At 63.5% G+C, this 18,950-nt stretch overlaps 1 protein-coding gene across 4 annotated transcripts; it reads left to right on the top strand.

The window, feature by feature from the left end:
* The first annotated feature begins 651 nt into the window (after nt 1-651).
* Nucleotides 652-18,881, top strand: SLC35E2B (solute carrier family 35 member E2B). Of its 4 annotated transcripts, none has more exons than XM_059691581.1 (10): nt 652-783; nt 3,165-3,279; nt 7,820-8,193; nt 8,797-8,932; nt 10,588-10,715; nt 11,617-11,737; nt 13,272-13,325; nt 13,697-13,769; nt 14,585-14,730; nt 15,909-18,881. In XM_059691581.1, exons 3-10 carry the CDS (start codon nt 7,884-7,886, stop codon nt 16,141-16,143), a joined length of 1,203 nt encoding a protein of 400 aa, XP_059547564.1. In that variant the 5' UTR covers nt 652-783; nt 3,165-3,279; nt 7,820-7,883; the 3' UTR covers nt 16,144-18,881. The 4 variants fall into 4 exon arrangements, with proteins under 4 accessions (XP_059547564.1, XP_059547565.1, XP_059547562.1 ...); XM_059691582.1 differs by lacking the exon at nt 652-783 and adding an exon at nt 883-1,004; XM_059691579.1 differs by lacking the exon at nt 652-783 and adding an exon at nt 1,126-1,306.
* Nucleotides 18,882-18,950: the final 69 nt, after the last annotated feature.

Below are 18,950 nucleotides of genomic sequence, written 5' to 3' on the forward strand. Positions count from 1 at the left end.
TCCCGCCTCCGCCAAGGGCCTCGCCTTCCGGGGCCGGGGCTCCCGCAGGACAGCAGCCCGCCCGGAGGAGGCGGTGGCGGCGGACACCAGCTCCTCCTGCTTCCTCGGTGCGGCGCCCGCCCGCCGCCCGCCTTCTCCCTGGCGCGTCCCAGGCGCAGCGCCTCTTCTCGCCCGGGGCCGCGTGAAGTGAGAGGGGGGTGGGCGCCATCGCTGCGGCTCCCATCAGCTCCCCCCGAGTTAACACGTGATTTATCCCCGCGGCTTCCCGTCGCGGTCTGTCCCGGCCGCGGAGAGACCGACAGGGCGGACGTCGCCTCCTCCAGCCGGGGGCTGCCGCCTCGGTCTCGTGGGTGGACCCGCCTGGGCCGGGGGTGCGGCCCGGGCTGTGACCCGCCCACTGCCGGCCGCTTCCGGCACGTCACTTCCGGCCGGAAGAGCACTCGGCTGCAGAGGGCCCGCCCACCAGGCCCGCCCCGCCGCCCTCCCTCCCGAGGACGCGGCCGCCCGGGGCCCGCTCGGGCCGGGTCTGCTCCGGGCCTTCCCGCGCCCGCGAGAGGCGCCCCGACCCGCACGCCCCTCGTCCGGCGGCCGCACCCTAAATGCCTCGGGCCCCGACGCCGGGCAGCCGCGTGACGCAGTCCTCGCGGGCCACGCCCCCCACGGCCTCCCCGCAGCCGGCGACCCGCCTCCGGCCCCGCTGCGGGGTGCGAGGGTCCACGGGCCGGGCGGGCTCCCTGTGCCGAACAGCGACCCCCGCGGGCTGTCCTCGCGCCCCTCCGGCCGGTGGGTGGTGGGGTCCCCGGATCCCGCAGCGGAGCCGCCTCCTCCCGCCGGGGGCGGGGCTGCCTTCCCGCCGGGGGCGGGATCGGCGCGCTTTCCGGGTGATGGCGCCGCCCGGGTCCTGCCGGGCCCCGGCCTAGGAGCTCCCGGGCCGCGTCCTGCGCGGGGCGTGTCTCCAGGGGGGTGTGATGGGCGCGGGGACGCCGAGTAACACGCGGCCTCAGGTGCGCCCGCCGCCCGCGGGCCCCCAGCGCCGGGCCCCGTCCTTCCCCCGCGCCCCTCTCGCCCGGGGCTGACCGCTCCCGGGGGCTGACCTGCGGCCGCCCAAGGCCGGCCCCGCCCCTCCATCACGCCCCGCTCCGCCCTGTTTCGCGTACCTTCCCCTCGCGGAGGAGCCGGCCCACCGTTGGCGCCACCCGAGCTCGGCCCCGTGGGTGCGGGGCCCCGGCTCCAGACGCGGAGGGCGCCCCGCGGGGTCGGATGGTGGCCGCCTCGGGTCCCGCTGCGAGGCCGGCGGCGGACACAGGTGGGGCCGGACGGGAGCGACGGTCGCGGTCTCGGGGTGATTGCGTTTCAAAGCCGGGCCCCGAGGCTCCCCGAGGCGGGCATGGCCCTGGGGCAGGTGCCGCCGCTGCCTCCGCTCCGGGCCGAAGGGCACGATCGCCCACGAATCCATGGCATTCGGCGATTTTTTTTTTTTCTTGCCCAGAATCTTAGAAAATGAAACATAATGGTTGACATCCTGCTGGTGCAGGTTCCAGCGACAGCGGGTTTGGTCGGGTACCTGCCGGGCAGGCCCAGAGCCCGGCAGTGACTGCAACTGGGTTTGGACTTTGGGGGCTCGCGGGTGACCCCCGCCCCCCACGTCCTCTGTGCTGGCGCCCCGCGGCTCTGGGCGCTGCGCTGGGAAATAAAAACCCTTCCATTTAGGGGCGGAGTCTTTGTCCAGCGGGTTTTCAAACGTTTGTGGTTTTTCAGATGGAGCGCATGTTACTTTCCTGGAAATATTAAAACCTGCAGAACGGAACCGCATCCGACCGCACGAAGCGGGCCGTTCAGAGGGAAAGGAAAGGCTTTTACTTTCAAGACCCCCGTTTTCAATCCAGACCTCAGAAAAGGGAGGGAAGTGGGGAGGATGTTAACAGATTTCGATTCCACCTCCCTGAGGGCACAGAGTTGGTGACCGGCGCCTGTCCGGAACCATCTGTACCTTCTACGTCGGGGCGTCTTGTGCCCTGCACCTGTGACAGGGGACTCTGTCAGAACCGTGGGCCGCCGTGTGCCCAGCGCCTGCCAGGGTTTGTGGCACGTGCCTTACGGGACGCTTGGGTCGGGTCGTGTCCAGCGTTTCGGCCTTGAACACAAAGCTGTTTAGTGGCTTATATGTCCAGGCGGGGCCTTCGTTGGGCAGTTCGTTTGGGATGAGTTCCCAGAGGTGGACTTGCTGTGAGGCGGTGGGTCAAGGCCGCGGGTGGTTGGTGCCCAGAGGACATCTTGTGGGTTCTTTGTTTAACTGGATTTATGGGGGTGACATTGGTGAATAAAGGTAAGTAGGTCTCGGGGGTACAATTCTGTAACATCATCCGAGTTGAGGACTTGAGTCGTTTGTTCTAGAACCGGGAGCCTTTGGGCCCCTGGCCCTCGCCCGGAGGGAGGGGTTTGGGAAATTCGCTGGGAAAAGGTTGGCGGCTCTGGCCGAACTTCCCTTCCGCGGTGAGCATGCCAGGATGGGACCGCAGCAGGAGGCGCTGTCTCGCGGTTGGGGTTCGAGCCCAGGCCCTTCCAGCGGTCGCGCGCCCCTCCCTGCAGGCTCCGTGGAGGCTGCCCCCGAGGCCACCTCATTCGGTGCAGCACCTGAGCGTCACGAAGACAGTGTCCCCTTCCAGTCCTCCGTGGGCACCTTCTGAGGGTGGGTCCAGGGGGAGAAAGGGGAGCCGCCCTGGCCTAGCAAGGCCTCTCCTCAGCCCCCGGCTCCCTCCGTGCTGGGCGGCCAGGCCTGCGTTTAGTCCTGGTTGTTTGTGCTGTCCCCCGAGAGGGGGGGAATTCAGACCTTTGTCCCCCGGGACCTGGGTGGGTGGTCAGGATTCCAGGCAGGCTCCGGTGAGTCCGGCTGGTTTTTTAAAAATAGTTTTTTATTGATTTCAGAGAGGGAGAGAGAGCTAGAAACATCAACGATGAGAGGGAATCATTGATCGGCTGCCTCCTGTACACCCCCTACTGGGGATCAAGCCCGCAACCCGAGCATGAGCCCTTGACTGGGAATCGAACCCGGGACCCTTCAGTCCGCAGGCCGACTCTCTGTCCACTGAGCCAAACTGGCTAGGGCGGCTGTTGGATCTTAAAGTCCCTTTTCCTTGTCAGATCAGGTTGCTTCCGTCTTGCAGGGCGGGCACCGTTTCTCCCTGAAAGAAACGCGAGTCACGTGGGCTGAGAAAGAGCTGGCAGTGGGAACACATGAGCAGGAGCCGGGAGGCAGCCGTGACCGCGGCCAGGACCTGGGTGAGTAGGGCCCTGACCCCGGCCTTCCGGCTTCCCCGTGCGATGCCCAGCACACCTCTGAGGGTCAGCCTCTGAGGGTCTTCGCTGCATCCCAGAGGCCCCGTTTCATTCTGCTAATTACCGACGATAGCCCCTGATTTCATTGGTCACCCATCATCCATGCTGTGTGTGTGTGTGTGTGTGTGTGTGTGTTCCTGTGTGCTGCTTAGTTATTCCTTCTTACTGCTGACCCGTGTTGCGTTGGTGAAAGCCCCCACCGTGTCCGCGCTCGCTCTCCCCCCCGGCAGGCAGCTGGGTTCCCAAGTGTGGCCCGTGTCTGCGGGGCCAGCTGCAGGTCTGTCCGTGGGGTTCTCTCTGGAACTGCTGGTTTGTAAGGGTCTGCAAATGTTTACCTTATGTCAACCTCGAATATATGGTTTCTTTTTAATTTATTGGTTAGAGAAAGAGGAGGGGGAGAGAGAAACATTGATCTGTTCTTCCGTTTATTAATTCATTGGTTGCTTCTTGTATGTGCCCTGACCAGGATTGAACCTGCAACCATGGCTTAAAGGTTCAGTGCTCTAACCAACTGAGCTACCTGGCCAGGGCTACACACCCTTTCTTTTCTTTTCTTTTCTTTTCTTTTTAAATATGTTTTTATTTCAGAGAGAAAGGGAGAGGGAGAGAGAGATACATCAATGATGAGAGAGAATCATCTATTGGCTGCCTCCTGCACGCCCCCTACTGGGGATCAAGCTGGCAACCTGGACATGTGCCCTGACCGGGAATTGAACCCTGACCTCTTGGTTCCTGGGTTGATGCTCGACCACTGAGCCACCCAGCCCGGCCACACGCCCTTTCTTGTGCTTATTGGCCACTTAGAAATCCTCTCCCGTGACACCCGTTTCTGCGTATTTCCTGTGGAGTTGTCGGAGTTGTTTCTACGTTCTGTGTGTGAATCCTTCTCCCAGGCTGGCACTTGTGACTTTGTGATGTTTTCTGATGAAACAGAAGGTCTTAACGTAGCCGGTGGCCGTTCCTTCCTGCCTTCCTGTATGGGCGGTGCCTCTGGGGTTTGAACTAAGGTGTCCCTGCCCTGGGACCAGAAAGACGTTCCGCGCCTTCTCCCTGGTCACAGTGTCACACGTTGGCGTCTCGCACAGGAGCGCTGCCGCCAGGCTGTTCCTTCGCCGCCTGCGCCTCCCGTGGGTGTAAGGGTCCAATTTTTTTTTTTCTGGACTGGGTGACAACCCTCCGAGCATCAGAGGCTGTGGAACCCGCACCTGGGTATGTGCCCCGACGGGGAAGGACCCGGCCCTCTGGTGTGCAGGACGACACTCCAACCGACTGAGCCACCGCCAGGGCCCGTGTGCTGCTCCGTCTGTCTGTCTCTGCACCAGTATGTCCCATGACCAGGAAGTGCCAGTCCGAGTTCTCCAGGGGCAGGCCCTCCTCCCCGCCTCCCCTTGAGGGAAGTGTCCCTTATCTCTCTCCCCTTTGTCATCTGTGTCCACCTGGTAGGGTTGTACTTTGAGACTAAACATCCAGTTATTTCTCAACTAGACGCCCGGTGCATGAATTCCTGCATGCGTGGGGTCCGGCTGGCCTGCCTGATGGGGGTGGGGCGCTGACTGGGGGTGGGGCTGGCGGGGGAGGGAGGGTCGAGGGCAGTTGGAGAGCCAGGCCCGCCCCCTGGTTGAATTCCCAATTGAACTCAGGAGTTCGACCAGACAATTTGCATATTAGCCTTTTATTATATAGGATTTCTATCTGTTAGTTTCAGCATCTGTTGGTGATGCTTCTTTTAATCCTCACCTGAGGCTATTTTCCCATTGATTTTTAGAGAGAGTGGAAGAGAAAGGGACCGACAGAAACTTCGATGTGAGAGAAACACATTGATTGGTTGCCTCCTGCACGCACCCCTGACCGGAATCGAATCCAGGACCCTGATACTACAGACCTGGGGGGAGGGTTCTCACGGGGCATCGGGACTTCCCCTCTGATGTCCCGCTGTTTCCTCGCGGTGTCTCCACGGGGTTTCTTTCGTTTATTCACTCAGGACGTGTGATTCCAAAGCTCACAGTGTTGCCTTGGTTCCCCACTCTGGTCCTGTCCCGGCTGCTGGCCCTGCCGGGACCCGCGTGGGCTGAGGCCGTGCCCCTCCCCGCCCCAGCTCTGTGCTCGGGCTCGGGCACCAGCAGACCGCAGGTTTGTCTGGTGTTTTCCAGCGATGGCATCAGATCCGGGCGGCGCCAGGCCTGTCTCCTGCTGGTGATTTCTGCTGTGACCACTGGTCACAGTGTCGGCCACTTTCTCAAGGGCAGAGCCGTGCTCCCCGTAACTTGGGAACGTCCGTGGGAGGTGGTCTGCCCAGAGCACCCAGGTTTGTTCCAGTGGTTGTTTCACCTCTGGACGCCCCGCCTCCGTCCCGGGCAGTTCTGTGGCCTCTGCCCGCCTGTCCTGTCCCCCTCAGAGCAGAGGGGCCTGCGTCCTCGGCTCCATCCCTCCCTGAGCTCCTGGCGGCTCCTCCCTGCTGGGCCCTCAGGGGTGATCTGGGATCTCTGATCCTCATCTGCAGAGGCCCTCAGGCCGGACCTGTGCCAGCCCTTGGGGTGGCGGCTGGGTGCCCGGCAGGGTGGGGCTGGAAGCTCTGTGGGGTGTGGCCCAAAGCCGCCCCGCCCCCAGGAGCCAGGCCTCTGCTGCCTGTGGGTGATTTCCAGGGGCCTTTCTGGCTGTTTTTTACTTTGGTGTCTCCAGGGGCTGCACCTGAGATGCCCCCGCACCCCCCCACCCCCGCTGCTTCCTTGTCTGGTTTCTTCACTTCTCTGCGTGGGGCCGGAGGTTGGCAGGAGCCCGGGGCTGTTTAATGACCCACAGAAGGTTCCTCTGGTCTCCTGCTGGGCGCGGTCACAGCGGGCAGGGACTGCGCTGCTTCCTCCTGATTTGGGTGAGGGTCCCCGCGCCCCAGGCGGTTTATTCCGAAGAAAACGCAGCGGCAGCGGGAGGCCTGTCTTGGGAAGGAGGGAGGACCAGCGTCCACTTTCATTTGTAAGATGTTCTGAGCCCTCGCGGTGCCTCCAGAGGCACTTGGACGGTGCGGACTCGGGTGCCTGCCCCCCGGGCCACAGGCAGGGGCAGGTGGGCTGTTCGTGGGGGTCCAGGGTCATGGAAAGAGTGTGGCTGGGGGGTGAGGGCCATCCTGGGCTCGCAGGGTCCTGAGCTGGTCGCGGGGGGTTGGGAATGTTGGTCCAGGTCCGCCCGGTCCGGTGTGACTCGGCCCCGCGGGAACCCGATGGCGCCCGGGCGTGGAGGAGGGACATGCAGCCCCATGGCTGTGGGCCCTGGTCAGGGAGGCGCTCACTGAGGTCGGCTCTGGCCCCCCACAGCTGCGGGGAGTGGGGCGCACGGGGAGCGGGGCGCGGGCTGGTCAGATCTGCCGGAAGTGCGGCCACCCGACCTCTGCCCGCCTCGCCCCGCCCTGCAATGAGGGAGGTGGGCCCCCACCAGCAGCTCGGCCTAAACACGCAGCGTGGACGCGGGGCCTGTGGCTCCAGGACACGGGCCGGGGTCCCGGAGGCCGGAACGCGAGTGCGACTGCAGCTTGTTCTGTGGGGGGAGGAACGGCCAGTGCGCCCCTCTCGCCCGCCCCCCCCCGTGCGCCCCTCTCGCCCGCCCCCACCCGTGCGCCCCTCGCCCCCCCCCGTGCGCCCCTCTCGCCCGCCCCCCCCCGTGCGCCCCTCTCGCCCGCCCCCCCCGTGCGCCCCTCTCGCCCGCCCCCCGCCCCCCATGCGCCCCTCTCGCCTGCCCCCCCCCCGTGCGCCCCTCTCGCCCGCCCCCACCCGTGCGCCCCTCGCCCCCCCCGTGCTCCCCTCTCGCCCGCCCCCCCCCGTGCGCCCCTCTCGCCCGCCCCCCCGTGCTCCCCTTTCGCCCGCCCCCCCCGTGCGCCCCTCTCGCCCGCCCCCCGCCCCCCATGCGCCCCTCTCGCCCGCCCCCCCCCGTGCGCCCCTCTCGCCCGCCCCCCCCGTGCTCCCCTCTCGCCCGCCCCCACCCGTGCGCCCCTCTCGCCCGCCCCCCCCGTGCGCCCCTCTCGCCCGCCCCCCGCCCCCCATGCGCCCCTCTCGCCCGCCCCCCCCCCGTGCTCCCCTCTCGCCCACCCCCCCCGTGCGCCCCTCTCGCCCGCCCCCCCCGTGCGCCCCTCTCGCCCACCCCCCCCCGTGCGCCCCTCTCGCCCGCCCCCCCCCGTGCGCCCCTCTCGCCCGCCCCCCCCCGTGCGCCCCTCTCGCCCCCCCGCCAAGCCTGGGCCCAGCTGGGCAGCCGCAGAGCAGCAGCCGGGCGGGCGGGTCTCCAGGGCCAGGGGTCCCGGAGCCACAGGCAGGGAGACTCCAGGTCCTGCCTGAGCAGCTGGGCCTCGGAACCGGGCCTGGGCCTTGAGGCGGGGCCGGGCGGTTGGAGGTTTGGGGGACACGATCGGGAAATGAGGGGACCCCGCTTGCAGGTGTGAGATGCAAGCTTTCGGGGACGGGACCTGCCACCGGAGTCACGTGTCCGCTTTCCTGACCAGGCGGCTGCAGACCACGGGGCACCGCGTCGGTCCTGCCACCTGAGGACGCGCCCGCGGGGACACCATGTCGGCGCCGGCAGAGCCCGCGGAGCTGGCCCCGGGCCCCGAGGAGACGCCCCGGGGGAAGCCGGCCCTCGGCTGGGGCTCCCTGTTCGGCCCCCGAAGTGAGAAGATCGTCTTCGCCAGGAGCGAGGGCGCCGAGGAGAGCTTGCTGGCCGTCACCATCACCGAGACCACGGTCATCGAGGCGGACCTGGGCGTGTGGAGCTCGCGCGCGCTGCTCTACCTCACGCTCTGGTTCTTCCTCAGCTTCTGCACCCTCTTCCTCAACAAGTACATCCTCTCGCTGCTGGAGGGCGAGCCCAGCATGCTGGGTGAGGGCGGGGCCTCGGGCAGGTGGGCGGGGCACAGAGCTGGTGGGGGCGGGGCACAGCTGGGTGCAGGCGGGGCCTTGGGCAGGTGGGCAGGGTGGCAGGACACAGAGCTGGGTGGAGGCGGGGCACAGCTGGGTGAGGGCGGGGCCTCAGGCAGGTGGGCGGGGCACAGAGCTGGGTGGAGGCGGGGCACAGCTGGGTGAGGGCGGGGCCCCAGGCAGGTGGGCGGTGCACAGCTGGTGAGGGCATGGCCTCGGGCAGGTGGGCAGGGCACAGAGCTGGTGAGGACGGGGCACAGCTGGGTGTGGGTGGAGGCCATGGGCAGGTGGGCAGGGCACCGTGCAGGTGGGGGCGGTGCCACGGGGAGATGGGCGGGGCACAGCTGTGTGAGGGCTGGGCCTTGGGCAGGTGGGCGGGCACAGCTGGGTGAGGGCAGGGCGGGGGGGTGGGGGGGGCCACAGTGGGCGGGGGAACAGAGCTGGGCCCCGGAGGGCACAGGCAGGTGGGCAGGACATGGAGCTCGGTGAGGGCACAGAGCTGGATGGGGGCACAGAGGTGGGCGCGACCACGGCTACAGCTCATCACTGCAGCCCCGTCCGGCAGGCGCAGTGCAGATGCTGTCGACCACGTGCATCGGCTGCCTGAAGCTTTTCGTCCCCTGCTGCCTATACCAGCACAAAGTCCGGCTTGCCTTCCCGCCCAACTTCGTCATGACCATGCTCTTCGTGGGCCTCATGAGGTGAGGGCTGGCACGTGAGTGCGGGCCTGGGTTCTTTTGCACGTTATTTAAAAGGCCTTTCCCTCCTTGGCCGGTTTTGCTCAGTGGATAGAGCGTCGGCCTGTGGACCAAAGGGTCCCAGGTTCAGTTCCAGTCAAGGGCACGGACCTCTGCTGCAGGCTCCTCTCCGGCCCAGGCGCTGGTCGGGGCACAGGCAGGAGGCAACAAATTGATGTGTTTCTCACACATCAGTGTTTCTCTCTGTTTTCCCCTCTCATCCAATCTCTGTAACAATCTCTGAACTTGTGCAGCCTGGGGGTTGCCCAGGACTGGCCGAGGCCACCATCAGGGGGCCTGGCATTGAGGGGGGTGGGCTCCTGTGCCTCGGCCTCCCTCCAGCACAGAGACAAAGGCGCTGGGAAGGCAGGAGGCAGCGTGGCTCCCAGAGGAGCAGCAGGGCCACACATGGTCACAGCCAGGCTCCCGGGTCACAGCTGGGTCACAGCCGGGCTCCCGGGTCACAGTGGTGCCGAGGGTCCCTTCTAGCGGGCGAGGCCCTCCCCGTTCAAGAGGGCTGTCTGCCTCTCACGCCCGGGGTTTCGGTGCCGAATGAAAGGAATAAACTGTGTGGGCTCAGGCACTGAGTCTTCCCACCCCCCAGTTTCTTCTTTTAAAATATCCTCAGCTGAGGGTTATAAATAAATAAATAAATAAATAAATAAATAAATAAGTTTATTTTTAAAAAATCTATAATAATAAAAGCATAATATGCTAATTAGACCAGACAGCCGAATGACCTTCCGGATGAAGCCGCCATGGCAGGGGCCAAGGCAGAGGTGGTTAGGGGCGATCAAGCAGGCAGGCAAGCAGTTAGGAGCAATCAGACTGGCAGGCAGAGGGGTTAGGGGTGATCAGGCTGGCAGGCAGGTGAACAATTAAGAGCCAGTGGTCCTGGATTGTGAGAGGGTGCAGGCCGGGCTGAGGGACACCCTTCCCCTCCTCCTCCCCGCATGAATTTTGTGCACTGGGCCTCTAGTAATAAAATAAAATGCCTTTACCATCCGGCTGGTGTAGCTCAGCAGTTGAGATCAACCCAGGAACCAAGAAGCCTTCTATTGGATTCCCGGTCAGGACACATGCCCAGATTACGGGCTCCCTCCCCTGTGGGGAGCGTGCAGGAGGCAGCTGATCAAAGATGTTACTCTCTCATTGATGTTTCTATCTTTCGATCCCTCTCCCTTCCTCTCTCTCTAAAAAAATCACTAACAACAGATTTCACAAAAGAAAATAAAGTAAAAATAAAATAAAATGCCTTTCCCGTCACCAAGAGTGAGCAGCGGCTGAGTGACGTCACCGTTGGTGGTCGGAGGCGAGCGCAGTGCAAACTCTGAAGTCTCCGTTTTAGGGCGACGTCTGCACCTGGCTTTGTGCATCTCGTGCCCGATGGGTCCTTTCTGGAGCGGCCACGAAACTAGCTTAGCCACGTTTCAGGGTGAGGCGCCTCCTTCGGGGCCCACGCTCTGGCCACAGTGGCCCTTGCAGGCGGCTGGCCATTTCCTGAGGGCCAGAGCCAGCACAGCTTGCGGGGGGTCAGGCGCGGCCCCTGGCTGACTCCCGGCAGAGGCAGGTGAGCGCCCCCGGGGGCGGGCCCATCCCAACCCCTCCGGCTTCTCCAGGTTCGCCACCGTGGTGTTGGGCCTGGTCAGCCTGAAGAACGTGGCCGTGTCGTTTGCCGAGACGGTGAAGAGCTCCGCCCCCATCTTCACGGTGATCATGTCCCGGATGATCCTGGGGGAGTACACGGGTGAGTGCTCCCCCCCCCCCCCCCCCCCCCCCGCCGGCCAGCTGACTTCCTGAGAAAGGGGAGAAAGTCTTGATGGAATTTAGCAAAACGCACGCAGGACAGGTCCTTCCTGAGGAGGGGCAGGCGCACGTCCAGGCCCTCAGGTTTCACACGCATGGTCCTCAGCAGCAGAATCCCCGGGCAGAGCCCAAGGCGAGAGCTGGGCACCAGGTGGAGGCAGTTCCTGCCCCAGGCGCTGGGCAGTGGGTTTGCTGGCCGGCCGCTGCCTGGGGAACCGGAGCTGCGCTCAGGGCAGCAGGGCCCTGGGACGAGGACGTGGCCGTGGTCGGAGGCTGCGCTGCTTCCTCTTTGCTGGACAGGAAGGGCTCGTACCCGCGTCCATGCTGCCTCAGACTTCAGAGCAGCGGTGCCGAGGGTCCCTTCTAGCGGGCGAGGCCCTCCCCGGACAAGAGGGCTGTCTGCCTCTCACGCCCGGGGTTTCGGTGCCGAATGAAAGGAATGAACCGCGTGGGCTCAGGCACTGAGTCTTCCCACCCCCCGTTTCTCCTTTTAATAGAATCCCTGAGCCCATCTCCCTTCCTCTCCTGTTTGCTGGTGAGAACTTGTGCAGCCTGGGGGTCACCCAGGCCCGGCAGAGGCCACCATCGGGGGGCCTGGCATTGAGGGGGGTGGGCTCTTGTGCCTCTGCCTCCCTCCAGCACAGAGACAAAGGCGCTGGGAAGGCAGGAGGCAGCATGGCTCCCAGAGGAGCGGCGGGGCCACACATGGTCACAGCCAGGCTCCCGGGTCACAGCCGGGTCACAGCCGGGCTCCCGGGTCACAGTCAGGTCACAGCCGGGTCACAGCCAGGCTCCCGGGTCACAGTCAGGTCACAGCCGGGCCCCCCTGTCCTCCTCTGCAGGGTTGCTGGTCAACCTCTCCCTCATCCCTGTCATGGGAGGCCTGGCACTGTGCACAGCCACCGAGATGAGCTTCAACATCCTGGGGTTCTCGGCCGCGCTGTCCACCAACATCATGGACTGGTGAGTCCGGGGATTGTGGGGCCACCGCGTGCCCGGGGCGCACTGCTCACCTGCCTCAGCTGGGGGACGGGTGTTTCAGTCCAGAGCAGCTCGGTTCCGTCCTGCCCTCAGAGCTCAGCCAGTACGTCTGCTGCTGCCTTTCCTAAGGAGCAGAACTGGAGGTTCCGCAACGGTAACTTTTTCTCAAAAACAAGCTGGAGCTTGATGGTTCATGGCCTGACCCCTAAGAACGCTCACCAGGGCCGTGGGGTGCAGGGAGCCGGGTCCCCGCGGCCCGAGCTGCGTCCTGGCTGCTGCGTGGACCTCTGGGAGTCGCGCTGCGTCGGTGTCGTGAGGTCCGCCCTGCAGGCAGCCCAGCATTTCAGAACCAGCAGTCACATTCAGGTTCGTCCTTTTGCTGAGAGAAGAGGAAACACGGCCACGGGGGTCGGGGTCGCTGTCCCCCCGAAGTGGGGCTTGAGGCTGGGATCATCCTGCTGAGACGTGAACAGCTTTAATCCCACCCCCACCCCCACGCCCCGAGGCGGCCCGCCGCTGCTGCTCCTAGACGCGTGACCGACCGACCTACACAGCCTCCTGCACCGCACGCCCGCAGCCTCAGCTCCGCGGACTCCATGCCCCCCCACACACACACACCGAGCCTTCTGTTTAAGTCACAGGAGGCATCTTTTTCCATGAGCCTCCCTCCACTTTCTTTTTTTTTTTTTTTCTTTAACAATATTTTATTGATTTCAGAGAGGAAGGGAGAGGGAGAGAGAGAGAAACATCCATGATGAGAGAGAATCATGGATCAGCTGCCTCCTGCACGCCCCCCACTAGGGATGGAGCCCACAACCCAGGCCTGTGCCCCGACCAGAAATCGAACCGTGACCTCCTGGTTCATAGGTCGATGCTTAACCCCTGAGCCCCGCCGGCCGTGCCCCCGTGCCCGATGGTCCTGCAGCAGCGGTTCCCGAAGGAGCGGAGCCCAGGGCTCTGCCAGGCTCTGTCTGGGCTGTCGGTGTCTGCAGAGCCATCGTTCCGGTTCCAGGCCCGACCCTGAGAGTTCTGTCTCGCCAGGCTTTTCATGAAACAAAACGTGCTGCTCCTGGAGTCGCGCGAGCAGCGCCACTCGCCAGGGCAGCCCCTTGCTTCCCGGCGGACGCTGTCTGGCTTTCTCTTTGGCTGTGTGTGTGTGTGTGTGTGTGTATGTGTGTGAGTGTGTGTGCGCGTGTGCGCATACGTGCGTGCACGTGTGTGTGTGTGTGTGTGTGTGTGTGTGTGCGTGTGCGTGGTTTCCCACGTGTCTGTCGCCTTCGGGAGTTCATGAGCCTGAGCTCCTGTTCCGTTTCCTGTGTGCCGGCCCGCGGCAGGTGCTGATTTAGGGGGACTCTTGGTTCAGAGGGGGGCTCTGGGTCCTCTGACACCTCAGAGCTGGGTGGCTGCAGGCCTGTTGCTCAACCTCGCCGTGAAAAAGGCTGCAGACGCCTTGTCCATTTCAGGTTCCCTACTGACTTCCTGCCTCGATGGTAACCTCTTCTCTCCTTCATTCCAGTTTACAGAATGTTTTTTCCAAAAAGCTCCTCAGTGGGGACAAGTACAGGTTCTCGTAAGTATCACAGCTTCCCAGGCCAGGCCAAATGCCCGGGACCTCGCCTCTCCCTTGGGTGCAGGGGGCTTTCAGTGACCGTGGGACTCGGGAGAAAAGCCCCGTGGCCCATGGAGGCCCCGGACGGGCCACCTTTCCCTCCCGTGGCCGTGCGGGTGGGCTCAGCAGGCACAGGCCCTCCTGGCCCCCCCGGGAGCCTCCTGGTCCCCCCGGGAGCCTCCTCGTCCCCCCGGGAGCCTCCTGGTCCCCCCGGGAGCCTCCTCGTCCCCCCGGGAGCCTCCTCGTCACCCTGGGAGCCTGTTGCCTGCTCTGCTCGGTGCTTCCGCTGCTCTCACCTGAGTCCGGGTGGCTCAGGCGTGCTGTGCCCGCAGGGCGGCCGAGTTGCAGTTCTACACCAGCGCCGCTGCCGTGGCCATGCTGGTCCCCGCCTGGGTCTTCTTCATGGTGAGTGGGGAGCAGCGCCCCGGCACCTGGCGGCATTTGTCCTTAGCGCTTTGGGAGCAGAGCAGGTGGCGCAATGTCCTGCTTTGCTGAATTACACAGTGTCCACCCCGTGCCCCAAGGAGCACGGACAAAGGTGGAGGCCAGGCCTGGTGCGGGTCTCTGAGGCCAAGCTGTAGCTGTGGGAGTTTCCGAGCTTCTCCTGTGGCGGTTTTAGGCTGATTTATTTTCATTTACTTTTTTAAAACATTTTTAAAATTGACTTTAGAGAAAGGGGAAGGGAGAGGGAGAGAGAGGAGCATTGATGTGAAAGGAGCATTGATTGGCGGCCTCCTGCCCGCTCCACACTGGGGATGGGGCCCGAAACCCGGACACATGCACTGATGGGGAATTGAACCAGTGGCCCTTGTGCGCCAGCCAGTGCTCCGGCCGCCCAGCCTCCCCTGCCAGGGTGCTCTGTGTTTACATGTTCGAGGAGCAACGAGACTCGGCAGCTGCACGTTTTGCTCCGTTCCCACCAGCAGTGCCCAAGGGCCCCACCTCTGCCCGGCCTCCCCAGCTCGTGTTCTCTGATCCTTGCCGTTTTTGTAGTCGCCGTCCTGGTGGGGGGAGGGGGCCTCCCTGTGGCTGGGGTTGCGATTCCCTGGAGACCGAGTGCACTGGCCGCATGCCTGGTCGATGCCGTCCGGTCGCCACCCAGAAGGCAGGATTCACAGCGGCCTCAGCCTCAGCTCGTGGGCCCCGGGGGCTGGGCACGTGGGACGAGGTCCTCCGGTGACGGGCACCCGGGCGTGCCGCGCCACTCTGCTCCGCACCAGGACCTGCCGGTGGTCGGGAGGAGCGGGAGGAGCTTCAGCTACACGCAGGACGTGGTGCTGCTGCTGCTGATGGACGGCGTCCTGTTCCACCTGCAGAGCGTCACGGCCTACGCCCTCATGGGCAGGATCTCCCCCGTGACCTTCAGGTAGGACAGGTGTCTGCCTGGCTGGTGCCACAGCCTCAAGTCTGTGAGTGCCAAGTGGTGAGGTGCTGGCCGAGGTCCCGGGGCACAGTGGCCGGGTCGCTGCCTTTGGTGCCATTTGAAACACGTGTGACGTGTGTGAAAGAAAGAGCGCTTTTTTTTTTTTAGTTAAATCTTTATTGATCTCAGAGAGGAAGGGAGAGGGAGAAAAACACCAATGATGAGAGAGAATCACTGATTGGCTGCCTCCCACACACCCCCTACTGGGGATCAAGCCTGCAACCTGGGCATGTGCCCTGACCGGGAATCAAACTGACCTCTTGGTTCCTGGGTCAATGCTCAACCACTGAGCCATGTCCAGCTGGGCTGAGATTTTTAGGGAGGTTGCCACTGGGTGGGTCTGTTGTGCTTAGAGCAGCGCAGTCAGCGGTCGGGCACTGTGGGCCCTGGTGGCTGCGAGCACCTGTACTGTGTGAGCTCAATGCAGACCTGACTTCCTGCTTTCACTGACTTCCATCCACTTACCTGTGAATACTGCACGCGACCACCGGCTCTGGGAACCTGGAGGGGTTAAAGGTCTGGTTAGCCAGTTTTCGCTTTTATAACTGGATTAGAGGCCCGGTGCACAAAACTTGTGCACGGGGAAGGTCCCTAGGCCTGGCCGGAGATCAGGGCCCATCAGGTTCCCCACCTCCCCGCCTCCTCCTTCCTGCCTGCTGGTCCCCCGCCATGTTCCGCACCACCCCCTGGTGGTCAGCGCACATCATAGTGAGCGATTGAACTCCTGGTCTCTGGGTCGGACTCCTGAGGGGATAATTTGCATATTAGCCTTTTATTATATAGGATGGATTTAATAAAAGTACCATTTCAGTAACAAATAGAAAAGAATGAGCTAGAAACTCCAGCAGTGGTCGGCAGCTTGGCCACGTCACGTGGTGTGCGTCCGCCTCTTTCCTGTAACGGCTGAGCGGTCACCACAGTGGGACTGTCCCCAGTGAGGACAACAGAGGGCTCGATGGCGCCGCACCTGCCGCAGCCTCAGTGTCGCCCAGGCGTACACGCCGGGCCACTCTGGGGCAGCCGTCCTCCCCTCTGTTTGTTTTCATCGGGCCCAGCGAGTGCAGTAAGTGCTCGACAGCCGCCTGGGCCGGGAGCCATGTGCACAACCCCCCGTCTTGCAGTGTCGCCAGCACCGTGAAGCACGCCCTGTCCATCTGGCTCAGTATTATCATTTTCGGCAACAAAATCACCAGCCTGTCGGCCATGGGCACCGTCCTGGTGATGGCGGGCGTCCTGCTCTACAACAAGGCCAGGCAGCACCAGCGGGAGGCCATGCAGAGCCTGGCCTCAGCCAGCTGCACGCCGGAGGACGGCACGGAGCCGCTGGTGCCCAAGGATCCCAGGCCGCACCACTGAGCGCCAGGGCCTCGGCCAACGCCAGGGCCTCGAGGCGCACATGGCTGCCCTCCTGCCTATGTGGTCCCCTGCCCTCGCTGCCTAAGCCCCCTGGTCAGCTGGAGTAGGAAAGTGCGTGTGTGGCCATTCTCGCCCCTTTCTGGGGTTTCAGTCAAAACCAGCGGAATGTGAATGGGGACCCCCGACATTGGCTCCCTGAGGGCTGACTAGGTCCAGCTGCCGCTGAGCCGTCGCCAGGGGGTGTGAAACTGCCTCCTGCGGCCCCCGTGCCAGACGCGGAGGCCTGGGACCCGCCGGCCTCTGCATGGCCCTCTGGGCACGCAGGTCGCACTGCAGTGGGCCCGGCCCTGATTCCTCTGTGGGCGACACCCCACAGAGGGGTCAACTGTGAAGCCCGAGCTGGGTCCCGGTGCCACTGAGCGCTCCCTGCTTGGTGCTGATGGAGAGATCTCACAGCCCATGCCAGCCAGCCTTCGAGGCTACTGAGCCCTGGGGCTTGTCAGAAGCCGCCCTCCTGGGTGAGCAGGTCTGGCCCCGCCCAGGAGCCCGCCTGCAGGGACTGGGCTCCCTGAGAAAAGGAGCGTGAGGCCGCCTTCCGGTCACGTCTCCCTCCTGCTGTCCAGGCCCCTGGCTTCCCGATGGCTTCTCATTGGAAATGTGAACAGAGCCTCTTGGGGAGACCAGGCCTCTTGGAAACAAAGAGCAATAATCACGTCTCATGAAGTCCTGCCGACTTGAAAACGTTTGCCATGTGGTGAAGTCAACGAGGCCTTTTAAACTACACAGCCTTTCCACGGAGCTGACCCGTGTCCGCAGGACAGGCAGGTGTGGCCGCCTGCTTGGCACGCTCTCCCTCACTGGACGCTTCTGCGACCTCCCCAGGATTCTGTTCTCTTTCCTCCTTTTCTGCATCCCTGAAAACCTCAGCTAAGGAGGACCCCCTGCCGGTGGCCAGGGAGAGATGTGGAGTTGATCTGTGAGGACCAGCGTGAAAGCACTGCTGCCCCGGCTCCTGACGGTGGGACGTGAACAGAGAAGGGCCACCTGTGGCCGCCCAGGCAGGACGGTCGCCTGGGCCTTCCCGCAGACTGTCATCCGTCGTCGGAGCCGTGGCCGCAGTCTCCGCGTCTTGTCAGGGATTCCGGTGCCCAGGCCCATGACGTGCCCCACCCTCCACTCTCTCCAGGGCTTCAGCCAGTTTTGATTTTCTGAATTTCGGACCACAAACAAGATGACGATTACTAGTAAATGAGGCAACTTCCTGCAAAGCTGCTTTGGAGACTTCCGGTCGGGGCTGTGGCTGGCAGAGCCCTTGCTTGGGGCTGACACTCCTCCCGTTAGTCTCGCCTCCACCTCTAAGTCTCCATTCCGGGTCGTCGCCAGGAGTCACAGCCACAGCCTCGCTCGGCCTTTTAAGGACTGTGTAGACAGGATGCGTCTTCAGTGAACTGTCTCGTTTTTATAGTATGTTCTCCTCGCTGAACGGTCTCAGGTGTGTGCACCAGCGATGACTGGGAGTCGTCATCCATTGGTCATGCCTGTGTCTGTGGTTGTCTGTGCCTTTGTGAACACACACTGGAACCGGTGATACCGAGACGCGTCCAGATCTCTGGCTTTCAAAACGCCCGCTGCTGAAGGGCACAGAAAGCCTCTTGTTTTCAGTTCCAGTATCATCACTTCTGCATAGCAGTGTGAGTCGTCTGCCTTAGAAAGCTGATGACATCCTTGCACAACCCAAAATGTGTCTTTAATTTGAGAAAGAATAAACACGATGAACAGGAAACAGGAAAAAATGTGCTGCTCAAAGCATGTCACCACTTGGAGCTGTGCTTGTGGCCCGCGCCCGACACGCTTCTCCCCAAACCAGTGGTGTTTGCTTCCTGCTGAGTCTCCTGTGGATGGTCGGTCACGCAGACGGGCCAGGGGGTGACGGACACGGAGCCTGGCCTTGTCTGTCCCGGCGACACGCTTCCTCAGGCCTGACGGTGCTCTCGCCGCTCCTCTGGGCCGGAAACAGGAAGGAGGTCATTCCGGATGGAAACCCTCTCTGCCTTTGCACAGCGTCGTGTTGAGGACTTTCTTTCCCAAAACATGTACCTGCCCTGGTGGGGCCTCTCGTCTTCTTAGAAGCCCCAGCGTCCGTTTCTTTCTGTGCTGGCCGAGGAGCCGAGAGCAGACGGGTCAGCTGCTCGCCTGGCAGCCGGACATAAAACCTTCAACCCGCTGGCTCTGGTTCTGAGTGACGGCCCCGGGACCCGTGCCCAGATGTCCACACTGGGCTACAGGCTGTTCTAACTGGCCAAGTCTTGTGTGTGTCTGGGCTTGGCCCCCGCCCCCACCCCCACCCCGGCCGTTTTCACTGGAGGAAAGCTGCCACTGCGGACCTGCTGCCTGCGTTGTCTGAACCTGCCCGGTGTTGTGGGCTCCAGCTGGGGGGGCTGGTCAGGTTCCCCACACTGGGAGACGGAAATAACCCTGACATCAGAGCCGAGCCATCTGTTTTCTGCCCAACGGAGCCGTGGAGAAGCCTGGGCCCGGGTGTCCAGTGCTTTGTATTTCGCCTGTTTGGGTTTTTACGGGACCAGACAGAACGTGGTGCAGGCGGCCAGTCCCTGTCCCTCCACCTGTGGTAACGTGCTCACCTGTGGTGCCCTTGTCCTCTGTCCACATGAAGCTGCCTCCGCAGCCACATCTGACTCTCGTTCTAAAAAGTAAATAAAAGCCCCGCGTGTGCTCGCGCCTGCGTTGGTGATGGGTCTGTGCGGCCGGGAGGACGGCCCTGCTGCGGGCACCGGAGTGACAAATGG

The sequence above is a fragment of the Myotis daubentonii genome, chromosome 3 (assembly GCF_963259705.1).
Source record: "Myotis daubentonii chromosome 3, mMyoDau2.1, whole genome shotgun sequence".
Taxonomy (NCBI): Eukaryota; Metazoa; Chordata; class Mammalia; order Chiroptera; family Vespertilionidae; genus Myotis; species Myotis daubentonii.